Source organism: Pteropus alecto, unplaced genomic scaffold (assembly GCF_000325575.1).
Source record: "Pteropus alecto unplaced genomic scaffold, ASM32557v1 scaffold42, whole genome shotgun sequence".
NCBI classification, from domain to species: Eukaryota; Metazoa; Chordata; class Mammalia; order Chiroptera; family Pteropodidae; genus Pteropus; species Pteropus alecto.
Window position 1 is genome coordinate 11,838,883 of NW_006434825.1, and position 24,394 is coordinate 11,863,276.

Sequence of the window (24,394 nt, forward strand, 5' to 3'; positions counted from 1 at the left end):
GCAGGAAGAAGTGACATCTAAGTGGCTGTCCTGGGTCACCCATGCAGTTTGTCTTCTCTCTTAATAGTGGTAGATGTTGCTTACCATGTGATCTTGGGGATCAGGGAACTGTGTTCTACCTTAGAAATCCTGGCCACAGTATCTTTTTCCTGAACTGTAGCCCTTTTATTCCTTGAGGTTGTGTTTTCCCTGAAGGAAGAGATGAGTCTGCAAAATTCCAAAGTCCATAGTTGTAATCTTTGGCCTCTGTGAAAAGGAACCTTGTTTCTAAATGCCATTGTTTAAACATTATTTCCTAAACTGCTATGTGGGATCTCAGGGGCATTTGGATGAGAACTGTAGCAAATCCTAGAGAGCCTTGTGTTGGTGCAGGAATCTTTTCCTCTTGTGTGAGGAAAGATAAACCTCATTTAGCTGAGAGTCATATTGATTAAAACATACTGATTTAGCATAGTGATTAAAACCAGAGTCCTTAATCTGTGGTCTCCAAATTCCTCCTTTTCATTTACTGGCTTGGTAATCAAGATCTTGGGTATATTTAAGAGATGAGATTATTCCTTGAAAAACTTGGCTATATTGGTCAGTATCACCATATCGAATTCAGGCCCTTGACTCACTTGAGTCTGATAGCCTCTGTGGGTTCTCTGTGACCCCCAAAGTGCTATAGAAAAACATTCCTGGGTCTGTTTCTGCTGCCTTTGATGGGATCTTTTGCTGGCTTTGCAGGAGGGTGGGGGCAGGGTTGGTGTAGGTGTTACCTCTTGGCCCCAGGAACCACCCTTGGGCAGCCATGGAATCTGACCCTGACCAGCAGTTTTCAACCGGTACCTCTAGTAACTTGCAGTAAATGTCATATGGATGTTTCACATGCACTGCAATGTATCCAAAACTGCCCTCTTCCCATTGTTTCCTAAACCTGCCCCTCTTGCTGCACTCCTGACCCTTTTGCCCAGGAGCCCGAGCAAGGTATTGGAGTGCTGCCCTAACTTCTCTCTCTCACCCCTTATGTCCAGCCTCCAGTCCTTGTCAGTTGTGCTGACATCTCCCTATTCCACCCCACTCTCAGGGCCACGACCCCCCTCACTGGTCTGTATTGTTCACTTTGACCCTCCTCCAGTTCAGCATAATGCTTCTTTCCTAACCAGTGATCACTTCTCTTTCTTTGTAAACCCTTTGGTAGCTTCCTGTCACCTCCTAGGAAGGTCCTGACTTCTCGTGCTGCTCTCCACACCTGGTTCCTACTTACCTTCCAAAACTTCAGCACCCCACCCCCCATCCTATCTCTGCACTACCAAACTGCCCATTTCCAGGCATAGGGTGCTACTCTGGGCCTATGGGCCTATGAATGTGTTGTTCTCTCTGCCTGAAACACCATTTCTAGCTTTCCTCACCTGACTCATTCTTACTTCAAATTCAGCGTGGGGGGGGTCACCTCTTCCCGAAGCTTTTCCTAACCCCTGCGTCATTCTGCATGTATCTATTATTGTTTCTCTAACACTTACCATACTATATTGAAACTATCCATTTTTGTGCTTTTCTCTTCACTTAGACTGTGGGTTTACTGACCATGTTGTGCTTTTGTGTGTGTGTGTATTAAAATATAACCTACATTGGATGTCTTATTCATTCCTATATCCCTAGTAAATGTTCAGTAATTGTTCTGAGTAATCATTTTACCTCCAATTCTATATGTCATAATTAATAGGAAATTCTCAGCCCTCTTCTTTTACCCATGGCCTCAGATAGACTTAGAGAAGGGTAGTCTGAGTAGAAGTGACCTCTGGAAAGCAGTAGCTCAGTACTTTACCTGGTCCAGGGCCACCAGCTGCAGAGTATTAAGGGTTGGAACATCTCTGTCTGGGAAACAAATGGGAAGCCTCCTGGATCCTCATCCCAAAGAAGCAGAGCACCCTCACCCACAGTCTGAGTCACATCTGGATGAAGTTGCTAGTGTCTTTTCTGAGCTCAAGGTTCCCTCTGCCTCTTGAATGATGCCCAGTTTGGTGGCTACCTGGTGGTAGTGTGCTAAGGCTTGTGGTCTCAAGTTCACTGGGATTGATTTCAGCCACCTCTGGGACTTGTGTGGCATTTTTAGCCATCTATGTGGTGGCTGGGGAAGTGAGAGACCCTGAAACAGGGTGGTTAAACTGCTGGAGTGAAGATGGTGTGTTAGCAAAGTAGCGGGAGCCATTTAGGAAAGGGTGAGGTTAGGACAGAGACCCCGGGCAGTGGGTGGTGGTGATTGCAGGGGAATCAATCCTAGCAGGAGGGCTGGAGGGCCAGGGAAGATATCCATGGGGGAGGCCTTGGTGAAGTGGCTTTCTGAGCCCTGGTGGGTGGTAGTGTTGGAGAGCAGGTCTCTAGCACTCCACACTCCTGTTTCAGGAAAGATGAGTCAGAATAATAAGAGGAACGATTTTAACATTTAAAAAACACAGGACTTCAACTAGGATAAGGGACCCAGGCAGAGTAGGGAGGAAGGTGGGGACAATGACAGCTGAGCCTGGTGCATATGCCTGCCCCTCTCTTGGGGTTGAAGAGCAGTGTGAAAATTAGATCTGGGGAAATGTAAGTCAAGACCATGGAGCTCAGATCCAGTCTTTCATTTAGACCCTCCATTGAGCCTGTGCTCCAGGCACTCCTGGGCCAAAGTCATCATCCCTTCCAGGGAATCACATTAGAGCCAGGTCTTTAGGTTAGGTTTATCAAGGGGCAAGGGGGAAGGGGGAAGAGGATGGCTGATATTCCATCAGAGGTGACCCCAGCTATGTTGAGTTGTCTTCTTTTCTATCTCTATAGGTGTAGACGGGGCACTGCCTGCAGAGCAGGTCCTGCCAGCCTCGCTGGAGAGGATGCCCCCGTGTCCGTGATGGGCTGTGGGACAAGCAAGGTCCTTCCTGAGCCGCCCAAGGATGTCCACCTGGATCTGGTCAAGAAGGTAGAGCCCTTCAGTGGCACTAAGAGTGATGTATACAAGCACTTCATCACGGAGGTGGACAGCGTTGGCCCTCTCAAAGCTGGGCTCCCAGCAGCCAGCCAGTGTGCAAACCCCTGCCCTGGTGCCCCCACTACTGGCCACACAGAGCCTCCCTCAGAACCACCACGCAGGGCCAGGGTGGCTAAGTACAGGGCCAAGTTTGACCCACGTGTGACAGCCAAGTACGACATCAAAGCCTTGATTGGCCGAGGCAGCTTCAGCCGAGTGGTACGTGTGGAGCACCGGGCAACCCGACAGCCATATGCCATCAAGATGATTGAGACCAAGTACCGGGAGGGGCGGGAGGTGTGTGAGTCAGAGCTGCGTGTGCTACGCCGGGTGCGCCACGCCAACATCATCCAGCTAGTGGAAGTGTTTGAGACTCAGGAGCGTGTGTACATGGTGATGGAGTTGGCCACTGGCGGAGAGCTCTTTGACCGCATCATCGCCAAGGGTTCTTTTACTGAGCGTGACGCCACGCGGGTGCTGCAGATGGTGCTGGATGGCGTCCGATATCTACACGCACTGGGTATCACACATCGAGACCTCAAGCCTGAGAATCTGCTCTACTACCACCCCGGCACTGACTCCAAGATCATCATCACTGACTTTGGCCTGGCCAGTGCCCGCAAGAAGGGTGATGACTGCCTGATGAAGACCACCTGCGGCACGCCGGAGTACATTGCCCCTGAGGTCCTTGTCCGAAAGCCCTATACCAACTCAGTGGACATGTGGGCACTGGGTGTCATCGCCTACATCCTGCTCAGTGGCACCATGCCCTTTGAAGATGACAACCGCACCCGACTGTACCGGCAGATCCTCAGGGGCAAGTACAGTTACTCGGGGGAGGTGAGTCTGCACTGTCCTGGGGATGTTGGAAGGCCTCTGTGTGGAGGGGCATGGCCTGCAGCTTTCACTCAGAGGGATGTGCCCTGACAGCCATGCGGTGGGGCCAGGCAGGTGATGTAAAAATGATGAAGTGAGACTAGTAGAATGGTTTAGTTTGGGTTTACCCCCAAAGTGAGCCCTGAAACAAGGACACGGAGCACATAGTTTAATTGGGATGTGATTCCAGTAAGCACAAGTAAAGGGTAAGGAAAGTGAGGCAGAAAGGGAAAAAGTCAGTAAAGGTTACATTAAAGAGTGGACTGCTACTGTGGGCCACTGGAACTCAGTCCCACTGGGGACCCTGTGAATAATCATGTGGAATGTATTTCAGAATTGTACCACTGAAGGGCAGAGAAGTGGGTGGTTTTTAATCACTGACTCCTGTATGAGTCAAGAATTTCTTTGGAGGGTGTTAACTCCTTGGCACTGGGCTGTCCTGAATGCCAGCTAGTGCCAGAGAAAGTCCTCTGGCAAAGAAGCAGAGAGATGCAGGCACTGGCAGTGGGAAGCTGTCATCATACACAGGAGCGCCACAGCTGGAGGTGAGCTCAGGCGGGCCGAGAGGACATGAGGCAGGGCCTCCACAGTATCTGCTCCATGGGAACTGTGGCAAGCTAGAGTGACCATGCCCTCTCTAAAGGAGCAGCTAGCTGTTTCTCATCTCTCCCAGCTTTGCCACACACCATTGAGGACCCCATGCATCCAGACATTCCAGTTTTCGCAAGAGAACCAGAAAATCTGATCTTGAAATGTTGGAATCTAGTTCACATATTTAAGCAGTATCTTGTTTGCCAATAAACACTAATCTGCAGGCCAGATTCAAATAGCTGGCCATCAGTTTGTGTCTTTGGATCCACTGATGGTTCTGAAAGTTGAAAAAAATCCATTAGGTACAGCACTACTGGGAGCTAAAGAAAGGTGCAGAAAAAGGTAAGAGCTGGTAGGTCCTTTAGGCAGGATGCTGATTTGGTAGGAAATGAGGCTGACTCAGGAAATGCTGCAAGCTAGAGCATAATGGTGTGCTCAGGGAGGCTGTGAAGAAAAGAATGTGGTTTATAGCTTTACATGGGAGGTAATGTGAGCTTTGTAGGATGACAGAATTTTGCCAAGGCAGTCAGGGCCTGTTCTCAAGTGCCTCCTACAGAGTGCTCTCCACAGTGCTCTCCTTAAGCCTGGGTTTGCCGAGAAGCAACCCACATGGAGGGGAGGGAGCTCTGCTGTGGCCCAGCTTTCCTCCAAAGGATTTTGGGCTGGGCCCTCTCTGGCCCTAGCCAACTGACCCAGAGCAGCGTTTCCTGCAGGAGTCACCTAAAAGCCTCATACCATTTTGCCTTCAGCGCTTGAGGTCCTGTGCTCCTTCATCTTCCCTGTCAGCTTCCAAACACGGTCTTGGGGTTAGTCAAGGACTTCTCTCCTGTGGGGATGGAGGCTGACATTCTCTAGGGGGATCCTCGGTTCCTGTGGCTCAGGGTGGTGTGAGGAAGGATGGGAAGCTTTCCTCTTCAGGCCAGCTCTGTGCTGGCCACAGGTAAAGGAGAAACTAGGACGTTCGCCAGCTGTCTCCTAAAATTTCTCACAATTTCTTTCTTCCTCCAAATGGAGTCAGCAAGTGATGACTGGCTGGGAAGCCCAGGCTGTAATGGGGTGGTCACAAAGGACATGGTCCTGCTCACTCTTCTGGGCTGGGTTTCATCATGGGTCAGAAGACCCAGAACCTACCTCACAGAGCAGTGTTATGCCTAAGCCCTGCCTGACTTGCTGTGCCCTGGGAGCTCCAGCCCTTGGACCTCTGCTTGGTGCCAGGCTTTTGAGGGTTCAGCTGGCAGAGGGAGTAGCAAGCTTAGAGGAAGGGAGGTTTCCCAAGAGATGCCAACAAAGGAAATACTCTTTAGAAAAGTCTGTAGCTTTGGCCAAGAGTTCCTGATTCCTGCAGTTGTTGATCAGGTAGTTTATCTAATTAGACCTTGCAGAGTCTTGCTAACTGGCTATTGATTATCTGAGGGTAGGATGACAAATGAGGGAGATAAGGAATGGACTTGTGCTTCCTACTCCTATTGTAGCCATAAGACTGGGTCCTGAAATTCTACTTCTTGCTTTGCTGGAATCATAGGGCATGAGTCTGGGGCTTCCAATGTTTGAGGAGTGGACACAGCCCAGCCTTTGCCCCCCGCTACCCTTCATCAGTTCCTAGTTCCAGAGTCAAATTTCTGGCCAGCTCTGCCAGCACCTGTCTGTTACTAGGAGCTTGGCTGAACCCCAGAAGATTCCACTACTGTCTGCAGGGAACTCTGGGTTAGGAGGGATTTTTTCTGGGCTGTTGAGGAGGCCTCATCATTAGATCAGGCTCTCTGAGCTGGAGACCAAGCATCTCTTTCTGTTTACTGGTCATTGGCTACCCATAATCGCTCCTGGGGAAGATGCACAGAAACATGAGGTCTGTTCCCTATCTCCATGGGCCTTGAGACTGCTTGAGAAGAAAGACTAGAAATAGGAAATGGCCAAAGACTGAACCTTTGTTGTTAGGCATATGTCAGCGCAGGCCTTGGCGTAGAATTGCTGGGCCTGGGCAGTCTGGAACATGGGCTCAGTCCCATAGGACCCAGATCAGGTGGCTGGGCTAGACCTTCTTAGGGCTGGGCCCTGCCCCTGCCCTTAATCCAGCCATCTGTCTTATACTGTGTGACAGTCATTTGCCCTTATGAAGGCCGTCTAAATGAGAAAGGTCTTGCGAGATAACCTGTCTGAGAGCATGGCATGTTGAGGAGAGGAGAGTATTTCAGACTAACTCCTTGAGTAAATGAAGGATTGCCCACTTTGAACTTAGCAAGTTTTGGAGGTGTGCATGCCTCACCTGACAGTAAATTTCATGGTACTTAGTACCTTTCTAGGGAAACTTATCCTGCTCCCTGCCCCCTCATGGCGGCATCTCGTGTATACCAGGCTCTGTCCAGTGTGCTTGATTGGTGAGGGCTGTCCATGCAGCCCTCTGTCAGGTTCAGTGGTTTCTGTGGACTTGAATAGAGGACTTTGTGCAGGAGGTGAGCTTTGAGCAGGCAAAGAGAAGGGGACATTACTGACTGTGCTTCAGAATAAACAGTAAGTTGTTTAGGAATGTGGAACAGAAGTTGACTAGGATAGGGGCTGGCCAGGTGTTTGAGCTCTGTAGTGCCAGAGGCTACTTGGGGATTGAAGTGTTAGGAGGGAGAGAGCGGAATGCTAGTGAGGGGGGAATGCAACAGAAAGCGTTGGAGATTAGCAGGTGGAAGGCTAACAGAGGCTGTTGGATAGTCCCAGCTTGGGATGGAGGAGCCTGGCCTCCCTGAGATGTTTGGGGTGGATCAGGGATCCCAGAGAGTGGGCTCCATGTAGTATGTGTGAGCCGTAGTTTAGGAAGAGGAGTGGAGGACAGAACCCTCCTTTGGCTCATCAGCTTTGAGGAAGAACGTCAGCTTTTAAGGGCAGATTAAGAGAGGGCTCAGGCCTGGAGAGTATGTACGGTCCTGCCTTGACATCCCCAGTGGCAGAGGGAAGCACATCAAGTGGGTTTTCCTTCAGCATCCTGCCTTCCCATGATCCTGACTATCTAGATACTCTAGCTTCAGTCCCAGCTGCACACCCCACCTTTTCTCCCACAATATAGACCCAAGATGTTTGCTTCACTCAGACAACTCTCCACACTTAGCTTTTGCTCAAGCTTTTCCCTCTGCTACATTGTTCACCTTGGAAATTTGACCAGCTCTAAGAGATCTAATTCAAACATTGCTTCCTTTGGAATAATGCTGACCATTGCCATCATGTAGTACCTACTGAGCACCAGGCATGGGGCTGAGGGTTCTATACCCAACATCTCTAATCTCCTCAATAGTCCATTTTACAGATGAGGAAATTGAGGCTAGTTAGGTTAAGTAACTTGTCCTTGGTCTCCCAGCTAGAAGGTGGCAGGCCTGGAATTTGAATCTAGGCCATCTTGGCTTTTGAGGTCCGCTCAGTCCACTCTCCCTGACATGCGCCTCTGCATGTTGCTGGAGTCTGTTTCTGACCTTTTTTTGTTTTTTTTTTACGCCTACAACATCTGGTCTTCCTAGGTCGTCTCCCATCTAAGCACTAACCAGGCCCGACCCTGCTTAGCTTCCGAGATCAGACGGGATCGGGCGTGTTCATGGTCTTCCGAGATCAGACAGGATTGGGCGTGTTCATGGTAGCATAGCTGTAGACCTGTTTCTGCATTTTCTTGGACTGCTGTCTGTATATATCTCCCTGCCCGCTGAGGACAGTGTGTATATTAGAACTTTCTCCTGGCTTCTTCTGAGAGAAGTACCAGTGGTTGTCGGTGATGCCCTGAGAAGGGACCCAAAAATTACTGGCTGGCAAGTAGATTGGGCTGTCTGTGCTGGCTGGGAGTGCTGTCTTCTGGGGGCTGGACTCTAGGAAGAAGTGGGGAGCCTGTTGGCAGTATTCTTAGAGGACTACTGGCTAGACCTGGTTAGAAGCAAACACAGGAATCTTGGAAGATAAAAGAGTGCTGGGAGTGAGAAGGCTATGGTGATTTTCGAGAGGAGAAAGCTGAATTTATTTAGTGACCAGAGGTGCTGGAGTGGAGAGGTCCAAGCTAGGGTCACAGTGGAAGTGATGAGGAGACATGTTGACCAGATGTGAGGAAGGCCATTTGAATGTGAGAGCAGTCTGAAGACACAAAGAGCTACCTTGAGAGAGCGAGCTTCCTGTCATGCATGGAAGGCCTTAGGAGGCTGGAGCAGCCGTTTCTAAAGGAGTGACACAGGTGAGTCATCATCTGTGGACCCATACTAGAAGACTGTTAAGGTTTTGCTTGGAAATTCTGTGATTCACTTGACATGAAATGTGACATCACTGGCCTAATGTCATTGCTTTGCCAAGAGTTCTATTCCTAGAGTCAGGACAGAGGAATAGGCTTTTGGAGGATTGATAGCAGAGATGCCATCAGCAGCTTTGCTGCCTTCCATGTTTAGCAACCTTTAATTGTCACCCTCCCCTGCTTAGGCAGTCTCTGAGCTGCAGGCAAGCCGGAGTGACTATACCAGGAACAGAAGGGCTTGGGCAAAGGTTTTCACAGAGCATCATTCAGGAGAGTGCTGCTGGACAGAGGACAGAACCATAGGGGGAGAGGAAGCCCACCTGTGGGCCGATCTGCTACTACCTAGGGGATATGTTGGTGGGAGGTGGCTTCTCAAGGATGGATTTCTGGGCTATGGGATGACTATCCATCTACTTGGGGTCCAAGGACAATGAGTTGGGCCATCTTGGAATTCTGATAGCCCTGCAGTAGGATATGTGCCTCCAGCCAGAGTTGACATTTACATTTCCACTCAGCTTCTTAAAGAGACTCTAACCCTTGCCATCTGGCCCTGGGATGTTGAAAATAAAATGAAGTGGAGAAGACGGGGAATGTCTTGGTGCTCTCTAGGTGAAGGGGTTCAGTGCCTGTGGGACCTGGTCATGTAGCTTAATCTGGGTGAGTAAGTTTAGGACCTTGCCCCAGAGCCATGGGGAGAGCTACCCAGAAGACATGGGAGAGCTGGAGATTGGATGTGTGTTTAGGCAGCAGACGGAATGCAGGGAGGCAGGTGGCATAGTTCCCGGCTTGTGCTTGGATTCTGCCGGATGCCTTTACTTTTTTATTTTTTTATTTTTTAAATTTTTTAGTTTTTTTAGCCTACAGCACCTGATATTCCTAGGTGGTCTCTCATCCAAGTACTAACCAGGCCCAACCCTGCTTAGCTTCTGAGATCAGATGAGATCGGGTATGTTCAGGGTGGCATGGCTGTAGACTGTCGGTTGCCTTTAATTGCCTCATGTTTCCCCCTCCAGTGTGAATGGGGACTATGGTAGACCATCAGCTCCCCATTCATCTCTCACTGCCCGCTGCTCCCAGAGTCAGAGGATGGCTTTCCTGTGTCTGTCACAATAGCTGACAGCACAAACAAAAAAAACAGATTGATTCAGAATTCTTTGTTCAGAGACATCCCTAAACCCTTGTTAACTTGACTGGCTGCTGGTGTCAAGTGCTGGATGACGATGCTGGCTCTATGTGAGGATCCCAAGAGGATAGGTAGAAGCCCCTATACCTGTTGGGGCAGGAGCCCTCGGAAAGGGCCATCCCTAACTCACCAAAGCTCCTGGTACGTAGTAGGTGTTCAACACATAAGTCCTTCACTGCAAGAGCGTATGTCCTCAGTTTAGGTCCCTAACTGGTCACTGCGAGGTGGCATGGTTTGGTCCCTATGGTTGGAGACTTCCCCTTGGTTGCTGACCTCTTGGAGGAAGGCAGGAATGGGCTCCCTTCTTGTGGGGGCAGGATGCCAGGCTCTGAGTGGAGAGGGGCAGCATCTTTTTCATGTTCTACCTCTGGGCCACCACTTGGCTCCCTGGAGCCCTGTCCTCTAGACATCCCTCTGCTGCTGCTGCACTGGTTGCATACTCCCCAGAGAACAGTACACTCCTCTGGTGGCAGAAACAGGCAGCCATCTCCCCACATTGCTGCATTCAGCCATTCCTACCAAAATGTCTTGTTCTGACCACCTACAGCATCTCATTAACCCAGGGTAGAGCCTCCTTTCATCACTGCTGTTTCCCACTCCTGGTCCCCACTGAGGCCTCTCCAACAAAGGGAGCGTTTTGTGAGTTGTGTTCAGAGCAATTACTGGTGCACTGTCTGCCCCCACTTTCTCCTCTTATTGTCTGTCCACATCTGCATTGCTCTGTCCTCTCACAGGCCCTGTCGCTTCTAGGTCCTCGAGTTCCTCTGGGAGCTTCTGGAGCTGTTCTCTCTCCCACATTCTGACCTCTTTAAATCTGCTGATGGCCTCCCACACTCATCCCCGTCTAGTCTCCACTGAGGTGGAAGCTGCTGGTCCAACTACGCCCCACTGGCCGTACTTCTCCAGGCTCTTTGTCCTCAGTCAGTTATCCCATCACACAAGGTCACCCTTCTCATGCATGCCTACCTGGCCTCCGTTTGTCTGTCTCCCAGTGCAGGTGCACCCAGACCTGAGCACTGCTCCAGTGTGTCCTGGCTGACTTGGACATAAAGCTGCCACTTTCATCTCTTCATTCATCTTGCCACCCCATGTTGACCAAGTACTTGCCCTGAGCCGAGTCCAGTGTACCCAGGGTTCCAGGGACACAGACCTCTGGAGGCAGAGGACACAGAATGGGTGATATATTAACAGCCATTAGGTTTCCAAACTGCCTCAGAAATTAGAATTCTAATTGGAATTAGAAGTTTAAAAAAAAAAAAAAGCTTGGTCGGGCCCTGGAAACCACCTGGCCTTAGTAGAACCTATGAGTGTAGATAGAAGAAGCCACTATGCAGCAGGCTCTGAAATCCAGAACTTTCCAGGGCTGCTCCAGGACACCGTAAAAAGCAGACATTACTCAGTTGCTGGCACAGGTTGCCAACATCCCTCTGATTCCTAAGAACACACAGCACCTTTCCTGACTCTTGAGTTACACCCTGTCTCCCTCTTGTCCCTGACCTTTACTTTGTGGATTCTGGGCAGAGACAGGTTGGGGCACAAGACTTCATTTTGTTATTCTCAAGTTTCAGAACATAGCTTTACTAACCTTGAAGTTGTCATGCTTTTTCTCATTTTATTTTTATTTTCATTCTCTGCCTCTTTTTAAAACTCTTATTATCTTCCTTCTTTTTCTCCCTCAGGCTTTCACCGCCAAAGTCCTCTTTTCTGCTGCTCAGCCCCCATCCACCCCCTACCAGGTCCCAGGGTGGTGGATTCTGTCTGGTCTGGAAGCTCAGCCACCAGGATGATGAATGTCTTGACCAGAGGAGGGAATACTGGTTCCACTGCCACAGTGTCTAATTCTGCTGAAGTTTTCGAAACACTTGGTCATGGGCAACATCAGTGTGTGATGTTCTTGTCATACTAACAGTTCTCCTGAGTAAACCTGCAGCTTCATTTCCTGGAATGTCCTCTGTGTCCTTTTCTCTGCTCTTATTCAGGCCCACGTAAGTACAGGAAGAAGGCCTTTGGAATGCTGGGTCTGAAAATACATCTTGAGATGAAGCCGAGGGAAGAACTGAGTCACAGGAGCAAAGCCCAGGCTTGTTTCTTCCCTTTCTTCCTCTAGCAGCTCTTTAGTGGCGCTGCTGTCTCTGCCAGGGAACCTTCCCCAGAGTCATCATGGGCTGGGAAAGAACCTGTACAGGTCAAGAGGTCAAATTAGCTTAAATGATGCTGTGCTTCTGTTCCTCATACACAGCCAAGTGAGGAAAAAAGATGGGTAGCCATCTTCTTAGAATCCAGGACTTCAGAAACTAGAAGATAATTAGAATTCATTGCATTCAGCTCTTTCATACTAAAAGTAAGGAGGCTGTGATTTCTCTAAGGTCACACAGAGAAGGTAGAACTAGAACACAGGTTGCTGGGCTTGTAGCCTAACACTTTAATCTGTCACCCTGATGCCATATGGAAGAGACACCAGATCTTTCTCTCCCCTCCCATGAGAGTGGTCAGACCTGCCTGCCAAAGGGTGTAAAGGCAAGCCCTGTGAGTTGGGTTTGCTAGTAGAAAGCAGCAGCTTCCTCCTCTCTCTGTAGCCGAGGCTAGAGAGCTGACTCCATCCTTTTTTCCCTTAGTCCTTGGGCTCCAGTTGAGACTGGTAGTGGCATGGGTAATGTTTTTGGCAGGCCCTTGTAACATTAAAGGTAGCAAGTTAGAAGGACTGGGGAGGAGAGAGGTGCATCCTCTGAGCTGGAGTGGAAAGCCCTTTGTGATTGGTGCCTCGCTCTGAAGGGAGTGTCAGACTCTGCTGCTGAGGAGTAACTGGTCCCACAGGAGCAGGAGGATGAGGAGGGTAAAGGTGGTAAGAAAGTGCTCACAGGAGAGGTCCCTCTACCCTCTATTGGCTTCTCTGCTGTGACAGCATCAAGAGTAGGTACCCTAATTACAAAGAGTCAAGGACTCTGGGGGCTGTAGACTGGGAAGAAGAGCAGCCAGCTTGATGGTCAGAGCCAGGGTGGAGGTGACGCCCCTCCTGTCACGGCCTCTCTTTGTCCTCTTCTCGGGGCAGAGCCCATCCCCTGCCCACACACAGCTCATGACAGACTTGTGGAAAGGGGGATGGGTGCAGGCTGTCTTCTGGGGTATTGTGGCTATCCTCTGATCTCAGAGCAGAGGAAGACCTGAGTCTGGAGGCAAGGCGGATGGACATTTTAACATTTTCTTCCATGTTCCATGCTCTGTGTCAGCCCAGAAACAGGTGGAAGCCCCTGGGAGACTGCCCAGGTGGTACTTGTGGCCTGTCCCTTCTGTCAGCCACCTGAGGCCCATGTCTGTCCCTGATCTGGGCCCCAAGTATACCGAAGTGAGAGTTCTTTACCCAGAGCCAATAAATAGAGTGTGGAAACCCAAGGACGTGACTGTTTTATCATTTTTCTTTTTTTCATGCCCAGAATACTTCCTGGCTAGTCAGTCATAGGCTGGCAGACATACTCGTGTGGTTTCAGAGGCCTAGGCATGTTGGGACAGGAGGCGGGTTGGTCTGCAGGTGTTGAACACTTTCTTAGGAGGTGCTAAATTGAACTTAGTGCCGGAAGCATGGCCATGAGAGTGTCGAAAGCTTTGCTTTTCCTTTCTGAGCCCCTTTGAAGGCCTCAGCACGGCTCTCAGGGGCCCCTATTCTGAAAGTCAACCTAAGCCCTACCCCGCTGTCAGTGGGCTGGGTGAGGACCACCTTTCTGTGTTGGCTTGCCTGACTTCCTGCTGCAGGTTCCTCAGTGTATGAGGGTTAGGCTGGGTGCCATTGGCACAGCCTGGTTCTCAGGTCAGCGCAACTTGAATCATATTGGCTTGGGGCACCTACCTGACCCAGCCGCTTACAGCTCTTTAAAGATGGGGAGAACTGGGCCTGCCAGAGAGGGCTGGGCTGGCTTTCAGACAAATGAGTCCGTTGGCATTCTGCACACAGCCACACATACACAAGTAATTGGAGAGGCGAGTATTTGGGGGAGCAGGAGGGGTGGATCAATCTAACTTGCTTTGGCACTAACAGGCTAGCCGCTCGATGAGCAGCAGGGGTCGATGCCTGGTGTGTGCCTGTGTCATTCTGGAGATGGAGATGCTTAAGCCCACAGGGTGGGTCTGGTGAGAGGCCTGTCTAAGACTGCATTGGACTGGTTTGGAGCTGCAGGGGGCCTTGATTTGGCTGGGTGTGGAGGTAAAGTGGACAGGCCACCAGTTCATCCATGTTCAAGTTCCTGGCTTGTGAGTCTAGCTTTGCTACTATTATTCTTTCATCTGCAAAGGAGTTACCCCTCTTCTGTCTTGGCAGGACCAAGGGACAGGGACAGAATCCATGTCTCAGCCCTGTTTGGCTAGCCCAGGCGGCCAGCTTTGTTTTGGGGCTGTCCCACCAACGGTCCAGGCAGAGCTGCAGTGTGTTCCCCAGTAATTTCGCCTTTTTTTGGAGACCATTAAAGCTGGCAGGGAAACGCTAGTATTCCCATGACCCAATCTGTTCAGCTGTAGATTTGCTATGTTCATCAGCGGTCCCATTATGCTTGCTTCTTTCCATCTCTCAAATGAATGATGCGGGCCGCAGTATCTGTGGTCTGGATTGGCTGGTCCCTCACATTGGCTCCTTGTGTTCAGATGGCAGCAGCAAGCCAAGGGGCTTTCTTGAACTGTGAGCCAAAAGCTATTGTGGCAACAATTATCCAGTCCAGTCACCCTGGATATTGGCCTCCATACTGGAGGCCTGAGCTACACAGGCCTGCAGGGAAACGTGAGAGGGCCATTGCTTCTTGCACCCCGCTCGCCCCTCCCCACCCACGCACTGCTCTCAGGCAGCAAGGTATTGGGGAGCCTCCCTGGGCTACATGTTCCTGAGGCCCTGGCTTCCCACCCTCCTCTTGAGGACCATTATCTGCCTGGGAAACTTTGAGAGCTTGCCCATTGGTGAAGAGGACCCTATTAGGTGGCTGTCTGGGAAAGTCACTTTCTCCCAGTTCAGCTCAGTAAAAATTGAGATTTGCCTTCTAAAGGGCAGGTAAGGGTAGCAACTACAAGTAGCACTGCCTCTTCTTTAAGGCTCTGGATGAGTGTTCCCTCTGCCCTACCCTGTACAGACTGGAGAAGGGCTTGGGGGAGGAGTTGGAGGTCAAGGGAGCCTTACTGGAGCAGTGATAGTCACTGTGTAAGTGTGTTTACTGAATGGGCATGCAGCTGCCCCAAATGTGGGCTCTTAGATTTTCCCGAGCCTCCTGGAGAATGCGTTGTTCTCCGAGGTGAAGAACACCATGAGGTGGAGCAGTCAGACCTCACCTGGCAGGAAGAAGGGTGATGATCATCAACAAAGGTCCTAGTCACCTACTCTTTGGGGAGCTCAGAATCCATGCCAGAGTACCCCTGGGAGATGCCAGGACTCAGAGCTGTGCTGCATTTGTCTTCTCCAGTAGAAGGGTTCAAAATGGCCCAGAGCATGAGGGTACCCATCAGGTGCCATCTGTGGGTTATTTACTCACTGAATCTGTATCTAATGAATGCCTCCTGTATGCCCAGCAGCAGGCACTAGGCTCATCCAGCTCAGCCTGCCCTAACAGCAGCAATAAACTTTAAATTGCTGGAATAATTGCTTAGCACTGGGGTCTAAGAGGAAGTCTGAGCAAGTGTCCTTTATCCTGAGAACCTAAGGATTCAGCTAAGTGAAGACAGCCTATTCAGGCTGAGGCCCTGAAATGAACAGCTGCCTAGTATGTGGCTGAGATGCGGCAGCCATGGATACACGTGGCAGAGTAGACTGTGCTGTTCCTCCCTGGGAATAGAATGTACTAAAACGAGGCTGGCGCAGAGCGCTACAAGGAGCCCCTGTGTGGTTTAGAGAGGTCTTGCAGACTGGTAAATGCCCCTGAGAAGGGTCCTGGTCCCTGCCTGGCCCACGGGAGCCCCCTATCCTCTCAGCAGATGGAGAAATCTCGTTGCCTTGAATTGTTTCTGTTTCTCCCCATGGCTGGGAGGCCAAGATTGATGTAGGGCCTGCAGTGGTTGCCTATCACCACTTTGTCAGTTGGAGGGAAGGTGGACCCTCTTTAAGGACTAGAAAGTTTTCCTCTTAGCAGTCCTCAACCGTAACCTTTTTTGGCACCAGGGACCGGTGCTCCTGTGAGAATCCTGATGATCTGAAGTGGAGCTGAGGTGGTGATGCTGGCACTGGGGAGCTGCTGCAAACACAGGTGAAGCTTCACTTGCTCACCTGCTGCTCACCTACTACTGTGCAGCCTACTCCCTAACAGGCCACGGACTGTTACCGGTCTGTGGCCCAGAAGTTGGGGACCTCTGCTCTTAGTGGCCTGGTTTGAGCATCCAGGGATTGGAGCTTAAGTCTGGCTCAGGACATGGTGGAAGGTTTGGGTCATTCTTTTTAAATCCCCCTGAATTACAGTGGTCCTGGGGTAAGTTGGGGGGTCTTGACAGGCATCACTTCTCTGAGCCAGGCTTTGAGTCTAGGCTACCTTAGAAGTTTGCTCCTTGAGGAGGGGAGCGGTTTTTCTTGTCAGACTTTTTGTCATCCAGAGGGCAACCTCTGTTCCATGTCCTCGGCCAGTATTGGGTGGGGAGGGGAGGCCCTTAATGTTCTACATGGGAGGAGCCAGGCAGTACCTCTCTCTCTGGAGAGAGTGCAGGGGCACCGGACAGGTCCGAGTGCTGTAGTGGTGGCATCATCGGGATGGGGAAAGCAGTGCTGAGTGTTCTTGCTCTAATGCTTGCCTTTGTCCTTTAGCCCTGGCCCAGCGTGTCCAACCTGGCCAAGGACTTCATTGACCGCCTGCTGACAGTGGACCCAGGTGCCCGTATGACTGCACTGCAGGCCCTGAGGCACCCATGGGTGGTGAGCATGGCAGCCTCTTCGTCCATGAAGAATCTTCACCGCTCCATCTCCCAGAACCTTCTCAAACGTGCCTCCTCACGCTGCCAGAGCACCAAATCTGCCCAGTCTACACGTTCCAGCCGCTCTACACGCTCCAACAAGTCACGCCGTGTGCGGGAGCGGGAGCTGCGGGAGCTCAACCTGCGCTACCAGCAGCAATACAATGGCTGAGCTGCCTGGCAGTGGTAGAGACATGGTATGGTCCCAGCCTGGTCACACGCTGCTGGGCCGTCTGGACCCAGTGCCCTCTCTGGAGGTAGGCCTGTGTGGCCAGTGGTAGGTGAATGGCCCCAGCCTCTCCTTTGTGCTTTCAGCAGCTCTCTTCCTCACCCTGGGTGACTGAGTGGAGGGAGCCCCCTGAATTGGCACTGATGCTCCTTTTGGTGGGTTACTGCTCTGGTACAAGTTGGGAAAAGGGCAGGACCTGGCTTTAAGTCTCCTTCACCCCTTGCTCTTGGCTCTTCCTCAGACCAGAGGAACATGCAGTGCCAGGTAGAGAGAGTCCTGTGGTTCCAGGACTCTTTGGGATAGTTACTTCTGGAACCCCTCTTTCCTCTACCAAACTTTCCTCCTTGGCCCTCCACATTCCATGGCATCCTGATCCTCATGATTATGTTTCAGTTGAGAGGCCCAGGTAGGCACAAAGCTTGTGTCTTGGCTGGACTCTCACCCCTGGCTAAGTCTGAACAGCCCCCAACCTTCCAGCCAAGATCTGTCTTCCTTCATGGAGATGCTAAGGATCACTCCCTGCCCCAGGACTTGCCAGGAACTCTGGTGGTAGGGCCATGGCATGGACGTTGGCCCTTCTGGACTGTGTGGCCATGTTGGTAACATGCTTGCTCCAGGCTCTGACCTCTCTCTGACTATGAGATAGTTCCTGCCCACCACCAGGCCACTGCTCTCAGTGCCTCCTTTGCAGAGCCTACCGTCACCTTCCTCCCCCTTGGATGCCCATTCTATTCTCCAGGTGCCTCCTTCCCAACTGTGGGGGATTGAAGGGAGCCCCATTGCTGCTACCTGGGGGATGGGGCACCTGGGCCAAGGCAGAGGGCAGGGCCTTCCCAGGGAGAGCACCGTCAGGGTTCCAGGGTCAGTGTCAGCCCTGGTTCTACCCTTGATACTCCCGATTGCCCTTTCCCTTCAGGCTCTGCTGTTCCCTCTTCTGCAGCTGCATGAACGCACCACCTAGTGTCTGGCATGAGAATAGGCAGCCTAGTAATGATCACTGCCACTCACTCTTCATCCTCCAAGAGGAAGTAGGAAGGGAGGAGCTGCTGCATTAAGGTGGGGCCCAGGGCTGCTCAACTCTCCGCTTCTGCGCAGCTCTCTGGAACTTAGCCGTACTGTGTGATCTGCCTCTGAACCCTGAGTGCCTGGGGTATTGGCCTTTCACAGCTGGCCTTGCCCTATCCAGCCTGTCCCCCGCTTCCTTTCACAGCATTACCCTTCCAGTCTGAGCCCTGCTGTATCTCAGGCTGGAGGGAGCCCCTGCCAGAGGTGAGTGGAATTAGATGGCTGCTTTCCCAGAGGCCTGAGCCAGACCATCTCCATGTCAGTCATGGTGCCTCCCCACCACAAACTGGGCTGAAACCCAAGCCCCCTCCCTCCAAAGCTGCTTTCAGTGGGTGGGAAGGAGCCAGGGCCCAGCTTTAGCCTTAGCTCGACTGCAGGTTCCCTGCCAGCAGGGAGGATTTGGCCCTTACTCAGTTCCTCCCATTGAGTAGCCAGGACTTCCTTTTTATGTGTGTGCCAATTCCATTGGGAAACCAAGCCAAAGAGATCATTCTGGGCCAAGTCATTTGTGCCTTTTACACACCCCCACCTTCTGTCCTTAGTGCCCCTGGCATAAGGCAGTGGAGAGCCCCAAGCCTCATGGCCTCAGAAGTACCCCCACTTTTCCAAGTGCCTCTGGGGGCCTGAAGCCCTAGGGATTTATTTCCTTTCTTGCCCAAGATAGGCCTGGTCCTGAAGGTAGTAGGACAGAGGGAGTTTGGAGACTTGGGCCTTTAATAGGCCCACCTGGGCCTTCATGCCATGGACTGTGGATGGAAAATGTGCAGTTATTTATTTTATGTACTCAGTTTGTAAATGTATCCTCCATACTCAATAAACAGGCTGCCCTCCCCAGGGAAGGCTGCCCATTCATTCTAATGGCCCCGGCTCCGTGCTGTGGACCAAGGGGTCACCCACGAGGAGGAGGAGGAGGAGGAGGAGGGAAGGGGGCCCAGCCTGGGCATGGCTAGTCTAGGAAGATCCTGACTCCTCAATACCTGCCATGCCAGAAGGCAAAGTCCCCCTGAGCCAGGAGGACAGACCAGATGATGTAAGAGGAGAACCTGGGGTCTTTATTGACTTGAGATGGGGAGGGGCATGTGGTGGGATCAACTGTAGGCTGTGACCTCGTTGATCCATGTGCTGAACTTGCTAACCCGAGTATACATGGCAGGTGCATGTACGTTGCAGTTGGTGGTGCCCCAGGAGACGATGCCAATAAGTACCCAAACATTCCCCTTCTGGCAGACAAGAGGGCCTCCGGAATCACCCTGAGGGAAGGAGAGGGGAGAAGTCAGCTTGGGTGGTCGGGGGTGCTGGAGGACAGTGCAGAGGACAGGACAGGGTAGTGCTTACCTGACACGAGGAGGCCCCTGAGCCACCTGCACAGATCATGGAGTCCGTGACACGTGAGCCCCAGTACTGCTGGCACTTTCTCACAGTGACTAGGGGCAGGACCACCTGTTGCAGGCGTGCTGGGGTCACATTACCTGTGGGCCAGGAGGGGATGGTTAGGACTTGGATGACTTGTCTCCACCCTAACCCTCCCACCTAGGTCTTTGGCTCAAGTTCCTACCTAAGCCGCTGAGGCGGCCCCAGCCAGTGGTGACACATGTGAGGCCTGTAGACAGCACCTCATCTGGGGAAGCCACGCAAACTGGTGAGATGCGTGTCGTGTATTGGGCTGGGGAGGTGAGCTTCAGTAGTGTCAGGTCATTGTTTATGATGGTGGGGTTCCAGTCTGGATGTGTGATGGCCTGTGGAGCCAGGAAGGGGCTATGTAGGATAGGGTGAGCACAGCCCCTAAGGGTTGATGGGTGTTGAGGGAGCTAGGCCAGGGCATGCCTGAATTCTTCATCCCCAGAGCCCACCCACCAGCACTGCCCACTCTTCCTTCCCACGTCTGCAGCTCAGGCACTCACCTGTGAGATGGACAGAACCTGCAAAGGCTCAGCACTGGATGATCGGTCATACTCACCCAGGACGACAAAGTGACGGCCAGGGCTGCAGTGAGAGTGGGGTTGGCCAGCCACAGGGAGGGCAGAGCAAGAGAGGGGCATCCAGGGTAAGGTGGTAGGGAGAGGTGGGCTAGGGTGGGGCAGGTGCAGTGGAAGTACTCACATGACCTTGCAATGAGCAGCAGTGACCACCCAGGACTGGCTGATAAGGGAACCACCGCAGAAATGGAAGCCACTGCTGTCCTGGGGTCAGGGGTCAGAGTGGGAGGGGGACTCAGGCTATGCCAAGGCGTGAAGCACCTGGGATCCTTACCCACCTCTATGGTGCATGTACCTGCAGGGACACCTGCCAGGGCCAGGATCCCGGCACTGCATTATCCCCGTTGACAATCCTCTGGTTGAAGCTCAGCGTTGGTTTGATGGCGGGAATGCCGCAGCCTGGCCATCGGGCTGGTGAGGACCTGCTTCCCATACCCCAGCCCACATCGCTCCACCTCCTCCTCCCAGGTGTTCCAGCTCTGCACTCCCAAGGGGGCTACTCTCCCATGTCTCTCTCCAAGCTACTCCCCACTGTTCCCCCCAACTCCATCTCCACCCAACAGCCCAGGCCACTTGTCTCCCACATGGGATCATCTCCTGGCCTCTCTACCTGCTCCATGCTCCTTCGTGCAGCCAGAGGGCTCTTCCTAGACTATATGTCCTACCTTTGCTTCTCAGCTTCCTAAAACTTCTCTGGCTCCTGGGCCTAGGCCCAGACTCCTGTCCACCTCTTGCCTCCTCCTAGCCTTGGCACATCCTTTTTCCTTTGTCCACTCTGTTCACCACCTCTTTCAGCCAGCCTGGCTGCCTCCCTTTGCCCCTGGGTAGGAAGCCTGGGCCGCTGCTGGGAGTCGGGGCTGGTCCAGGCCCACCCACTCACCCCATGAGGAGCCGAGCACAATCAGGCTAAGGATCAGGCTGAGCAGCAGCATTGTGAGAGGCATGAGGCTGAGAACCGGGTCTGGCTTTATAGGACTCCTTGTCCTTGGGCTAAAGTCCAGGTATGAGGTCAGGCCAGCTGTATGGACATAGCCATCTCCCACGCTCTAGTCGGGAGAAGGGTCTCTTTAGGCCAAGTTCCTCTATCCAGGCCTGGACTTATCAGACAAGAGCCCAGGTGTGAGGTTCTCACCTCCTCCACCTCCCAAAGCCTGGCCTCAGACTATTCAAACCATTTCACATCCCAAGTGCGGAGCACTGGATTCCAAGGACTTAGTTACATTAGGTCTATGTTGACCACTTGGTGGCTGGGATCAGGGAAGTCTCCCTGGACTTCTTGGGCACCAAACTCTCAGAGAAGCCTGTTCAGCACCCAGGGGTGTTCTGACCTGTGGAGGGAATGTCTTGTTATACTAGCTCTGCTGTGGAAGGGCCATGTGGCTGAACAGGGGTTTTAGCAGGTTGTGAATCCTAAGATACCTCAGTGATTCCTCAACTTTCAAAAGGAGTCACAGTTTGCTTAAAGAGATGGTGACTCCCACCAGCACATGGTGTGGTTGGACTCCAACCTTCACCTTTCTGGCTCCAAAGCCCACTCTTAACGATGAGATAATGCCTAAGAGGGGCCTGGTTCAGAGGAGGGCAAGGGGCGAGCCTTTGGTGACAGAGGTTTTGAGTAGAAGGGTGACAACCATTAAATCTGACATCCTCCAGGCCTTGGGGCTCCTGTGAGCAAGCTCTTGGTGGCTACAGCTTGTTGAGCTCCAGGCTGAGCTTGAACTGAGGGAGAGAAGAGGCCCCTGTGTGCAAAGTTGCAATGGGTAAGTTGGCTGGCTTACTAAGGGTGTGAGGGTTTCAACTAATGCAAGAACACATCAGTCAAAAAAGTAAGGCAAATTAATGGTTGAATAGAGGGATGAATGGATAGATATGTGGTAAAGCAAATATAACAAAATATTAATCGTAGTCTGTGGTGGGTATGTATAGGTATGTATAGGTACAGTTCAAGTTTTATGTTTTAAAATCTTCATAATAAAATGTTGGGGGGAAAAGCACAATCAGGCCGGGGATGTCCAGCATAGAGTAGACCCCTCCCTAAAGGGCAGACTTCTCAAAGTTTCAAGGTTCCAGTGGTGTTTAGCCATTCTGAGAGCAGGATGTTCCTGCCAGCACCCAGGACCTGGGCCTGGCATTCAGTGGGTGCTCAGCAAAGGTTTGTTGGATAAACATGTCAAGTCATCTCACCCCACGAGTGCTGTGACCCATCAAAACTTGGAGTCAGTCCCATTACCCAGTTTCGTGTTAGTACCTCTGATGATGTGCCTGGTTAGTGAAGGGGTTTCACAGGTCAAGGTGTAGCAGGGGTGGGGAGTACTCTGTGAGAACTTGCCCTTAGACCCAAGGGCAGCTCCTCTATCAGTACTTTAGTCTTCAGGGTCCATGGGAAAGCGGGGTGGGGGAAGTCTTGATTGAGAAGTGTGGGCTTTGTCTTGGGCCACTGATGAGCCAGGCAAAAGCTCTTAAGTGGGAGCAGTACCTGGGCCCCTTTGGGTTTTACCACAGTCCCCAGTGAACTGGAGTGCAAGAGGAAGGCGGAGGAGTAGGGGGACCTCTGCTGTGGAGTCAGGAGGGGGCTTTCCACCTTGAGCCTGCAGTGCTCACCAGGGCTGAGGTTCTGGAGTGAGACGCCTAAGGTGATGGGTGAAGGGCACCTCTTAGACCAGTGACTGGAGGTGTGGGAGGGAGTGGCCCTTGCAGGGATACCTTAGCCACAGAGCCCTGCTGGCTGCTCAACCTTTCCACCCAAGAACAACACAGCATCTGTTCAGGTATTTGCATTTTCTGCATTTATTCCCCCTTGTTCCAGGCTCTAAGCCTCAGCCTACTTCATTCCACCTCCATGGTCTGCACAGTTTCCTCCACCAGTTCCAGGGGCAGTGGCATCACTGTCTGGGACAGGACAGCTGTGGTCCCAGGGGCAAAGCTGTACTGGCCTGGCCTAGGAGGGAGAAGGGATGGCTTCTCAACATAAGCCCATCATGTGGCCCATCCTCTTGCAGCCCCCTACCTCCCTGTTACAGTCCATCCTCCCCTGTGGTCTCCCATTTCCTTTGTTCTCACCTCTCTATGGGCTTTGTGGGTGAGCTCAGTGTTCGCAGCAGCTTGGCACCAGTCCCTGTGATCACACATGCATCCACACTGCCCCCAGAGCCCAGGTCACCCAGGATTCCTGCAGTGATGGCTTCCACCAGCAGCCCCTGCGCGGCCTCCAGCTGTGGCAAAGTGTGTGAGGCCTGATGGACCCTTTTGGTATCACCCTCAGGCAACAGCCTGGAGACTTTGTTAATCTTGAAACCCAGACTACTTACCAATTGCTCACACCCAAATTTCTCTCTCCTTCTACAACCCATCTCCACCCCAAATTCCCCTCCCCTGGTCTCTGCCTCCCTCTCTCCAGAGACCCTCTGCTCCCATCATCACAGATCTGGGTCACTTACTGGTGGCCTATCCACCCAACCAATGTGGTCTTGGCCCCTCAGCCACTATTCATTGTCTTTCTCTTTCTGGGCTTTAGGCACCTTGGAAGTGACATACGTCATTTACTTCTATCCCACTCCATACAAAATCCATTTTCTCTTCCCTGAGCTTTGACTTTTCCGTAGTCCAAAACTCTGGCACTGACGGTAATCTGTTGGAATAGCACTTCTCTACCCTCACTCCACTGGCCACTCAGTCGTCGCCTCCTCTGAGAAGCCTTCCCTGACCTCCAGATTAGGCCACTGTCCCTCTGCGTTCTCCAGCTCTTGGGTGCACTTCCCACTAACGACCACGTAGTGGGATGTGCAGGTGTCGCTCACCGTCATGTTCGGCTGGAACCGGTCCTCCAAGACCGCCAGGGCTGCATTCTGGCCGGAGCCTGTGGGCAAAAGGGGCATCTAAAGTGAGCCGCGGCCTCCCCAACGCGGAACAAACATGAGGCCAGGGTCACAGTGGGGTGGTTCGTGGAGACGGGGCAGAAGCGCTCACCCAGGGCCGTGAAGGGCAGACGGCTGTAGGAGCCGTGGGGGTGCACACTGTAGAGCTGTGGTCCTGTCCTGTCTACGCCGCCCACGACCAGCGATGCACCCACGTGGCCCTGGTACCTTTGCGCAGGTTGGGCGTGGTCAGCCACTAGCACCTAGACCAAGGCCTCCCCCTCCCGTCCCCCCGACGACACCACTTCTGGATTCGAGTCCCATCCCTTCCGGTACGTCGCTCATTCCTGTGGCCCAGCTCCTCTCAGGCCGGCCTCTTCCGGTCTCTCCGGACGTTGCCGCCATGCCCTTTCTCCTCTCCCACCTCTTCTCAGCCCCGCCCTCTCCGTGACGGCACCTCCCCAGGGTCGTTTAGTCCCGCCCCA

General features: G+C 52.3%; 3 protein-coding genes and 1 non-coding gene across 5 annotated transcripts in view; 1 reads left to right on the forward strand and 3 right to left on the reverse strand.

Moving 5' to 3' along the window:
- Nucleotides 1-18,937, forward strand: part of PSKH1 (protein serine kinase H1) — a 24,909-nt gene extending 5,972 nt beyond the window's left edge. The window contains exons 2-3 of one of the 2 annotated variants that reach the window (XM_006909784.3): nt 2,800-3,826; nt 11,562-13,272. In XM_006909784.3, the coding sequence (XP_006909846.1) occupies nt 2,870-3,826; nt 11,562-11,669 (1,065 nt within the window). In that variant the 5' untranslated portion in view covers nt 2,800-2,869 and the 3' untranslated portion in view covers nt 11,670-13,272. Of the gene's footprint in view, nt 1-2,799; nt 3,827-11,561; nt 13,273-16,639 lie in introns of those variants that run through there. The other variant, XM_006909783.3, reaches the window with a different exon arrangement.
- On the reverse strand, nt 9,555-9,673 carry LOC112478277. The gene has a single exon (XR_003045760.1). It is a non-coding gene; the product is annotated as a 5S ribosomal RNA (ribosomal RNA).
- A 167-nt stretch (nt 18,938-19,104) lies between the features above and the next one.
- On the reverse strand, nt 19,105-22,679 carry CTRL (chymotrypsin like). Its single transcript, XM_006909785.3, has 7 exons — nt 20,936-22,679; nt 20,351-20,454; nt 20,180-20,259; nt 19,981-20,062; nt 19,635-19,815; nt 19,415-19,548; nt 19,105-19,329 (listed from the first exon to the last, which is right to left on the reverse strand). The coding sequence occupies exons 1-7, from the start codon at nt 20,997-20,999 to the stop codon at nt 19,168-19,170; spliced, it is 807 nt and encodes a 268-aa protein (XP_006909847.1). The 5' UTR covers nt 21,000-22,679; the 3' UTR covers nt 19,105-19,167.
- Nucleotides 22,680-22,818: 139 nt separating this feature from the next.
- Nucleotides 22,819-24,394, reverse strand: part of PSMB10 (proteasome subunit beta 10) — a 3,166-nt gene continuing 1,590 nt past the window's right edge. Inside the window, exons 5-8 of the mRNA XM_006909786.3 lie at nt 24,022-24,141; nt 23,853-23,911; nt 23,116-23,267; nt 22,819-22,993 (exon numbers count right to left, since the gene is read on the reverse strand). Of these exons, the coding sequence (XP_006909848.1) occupies nt 22,882-22,993; nt 23,116-23,267; nt 23,853-23,911; nt 24,022-24,141 (443 nt within the window). The 3' untranslated portion in view covers nt 22,819-22,881. The remainder of the gene's footprint in view (nt 22,994-23,115; nt 23,268-23,852; nt 23,912-24,021; nt 24,142-24,394) is intronic.

Bases quoted from the DNA above. Each gene is read 5' to 3' on its own strand.
- CTRL (XM_006909785.3), bottom strand. From the start codon at position 20,999: ATGCCTCTCACAATGCTGCTGCTCAGCCTGATCCTTAGCCTGATTGTG. The intron at 20,063-20,179 runs GTGAGTACTTCC...CTCTCACTGCAG, and splicing joins GCTGCTCATTGCAAGGTCAT to CCCTGGCCGTCACTTTGTCG. The intron at 19,816-19,980 runs GTGAGTGCCTGA...CTGGCTCCACAG, and splicing joins AGGTTCTGTCCATCTCACAG to GCCATCACACATCCAGACTG.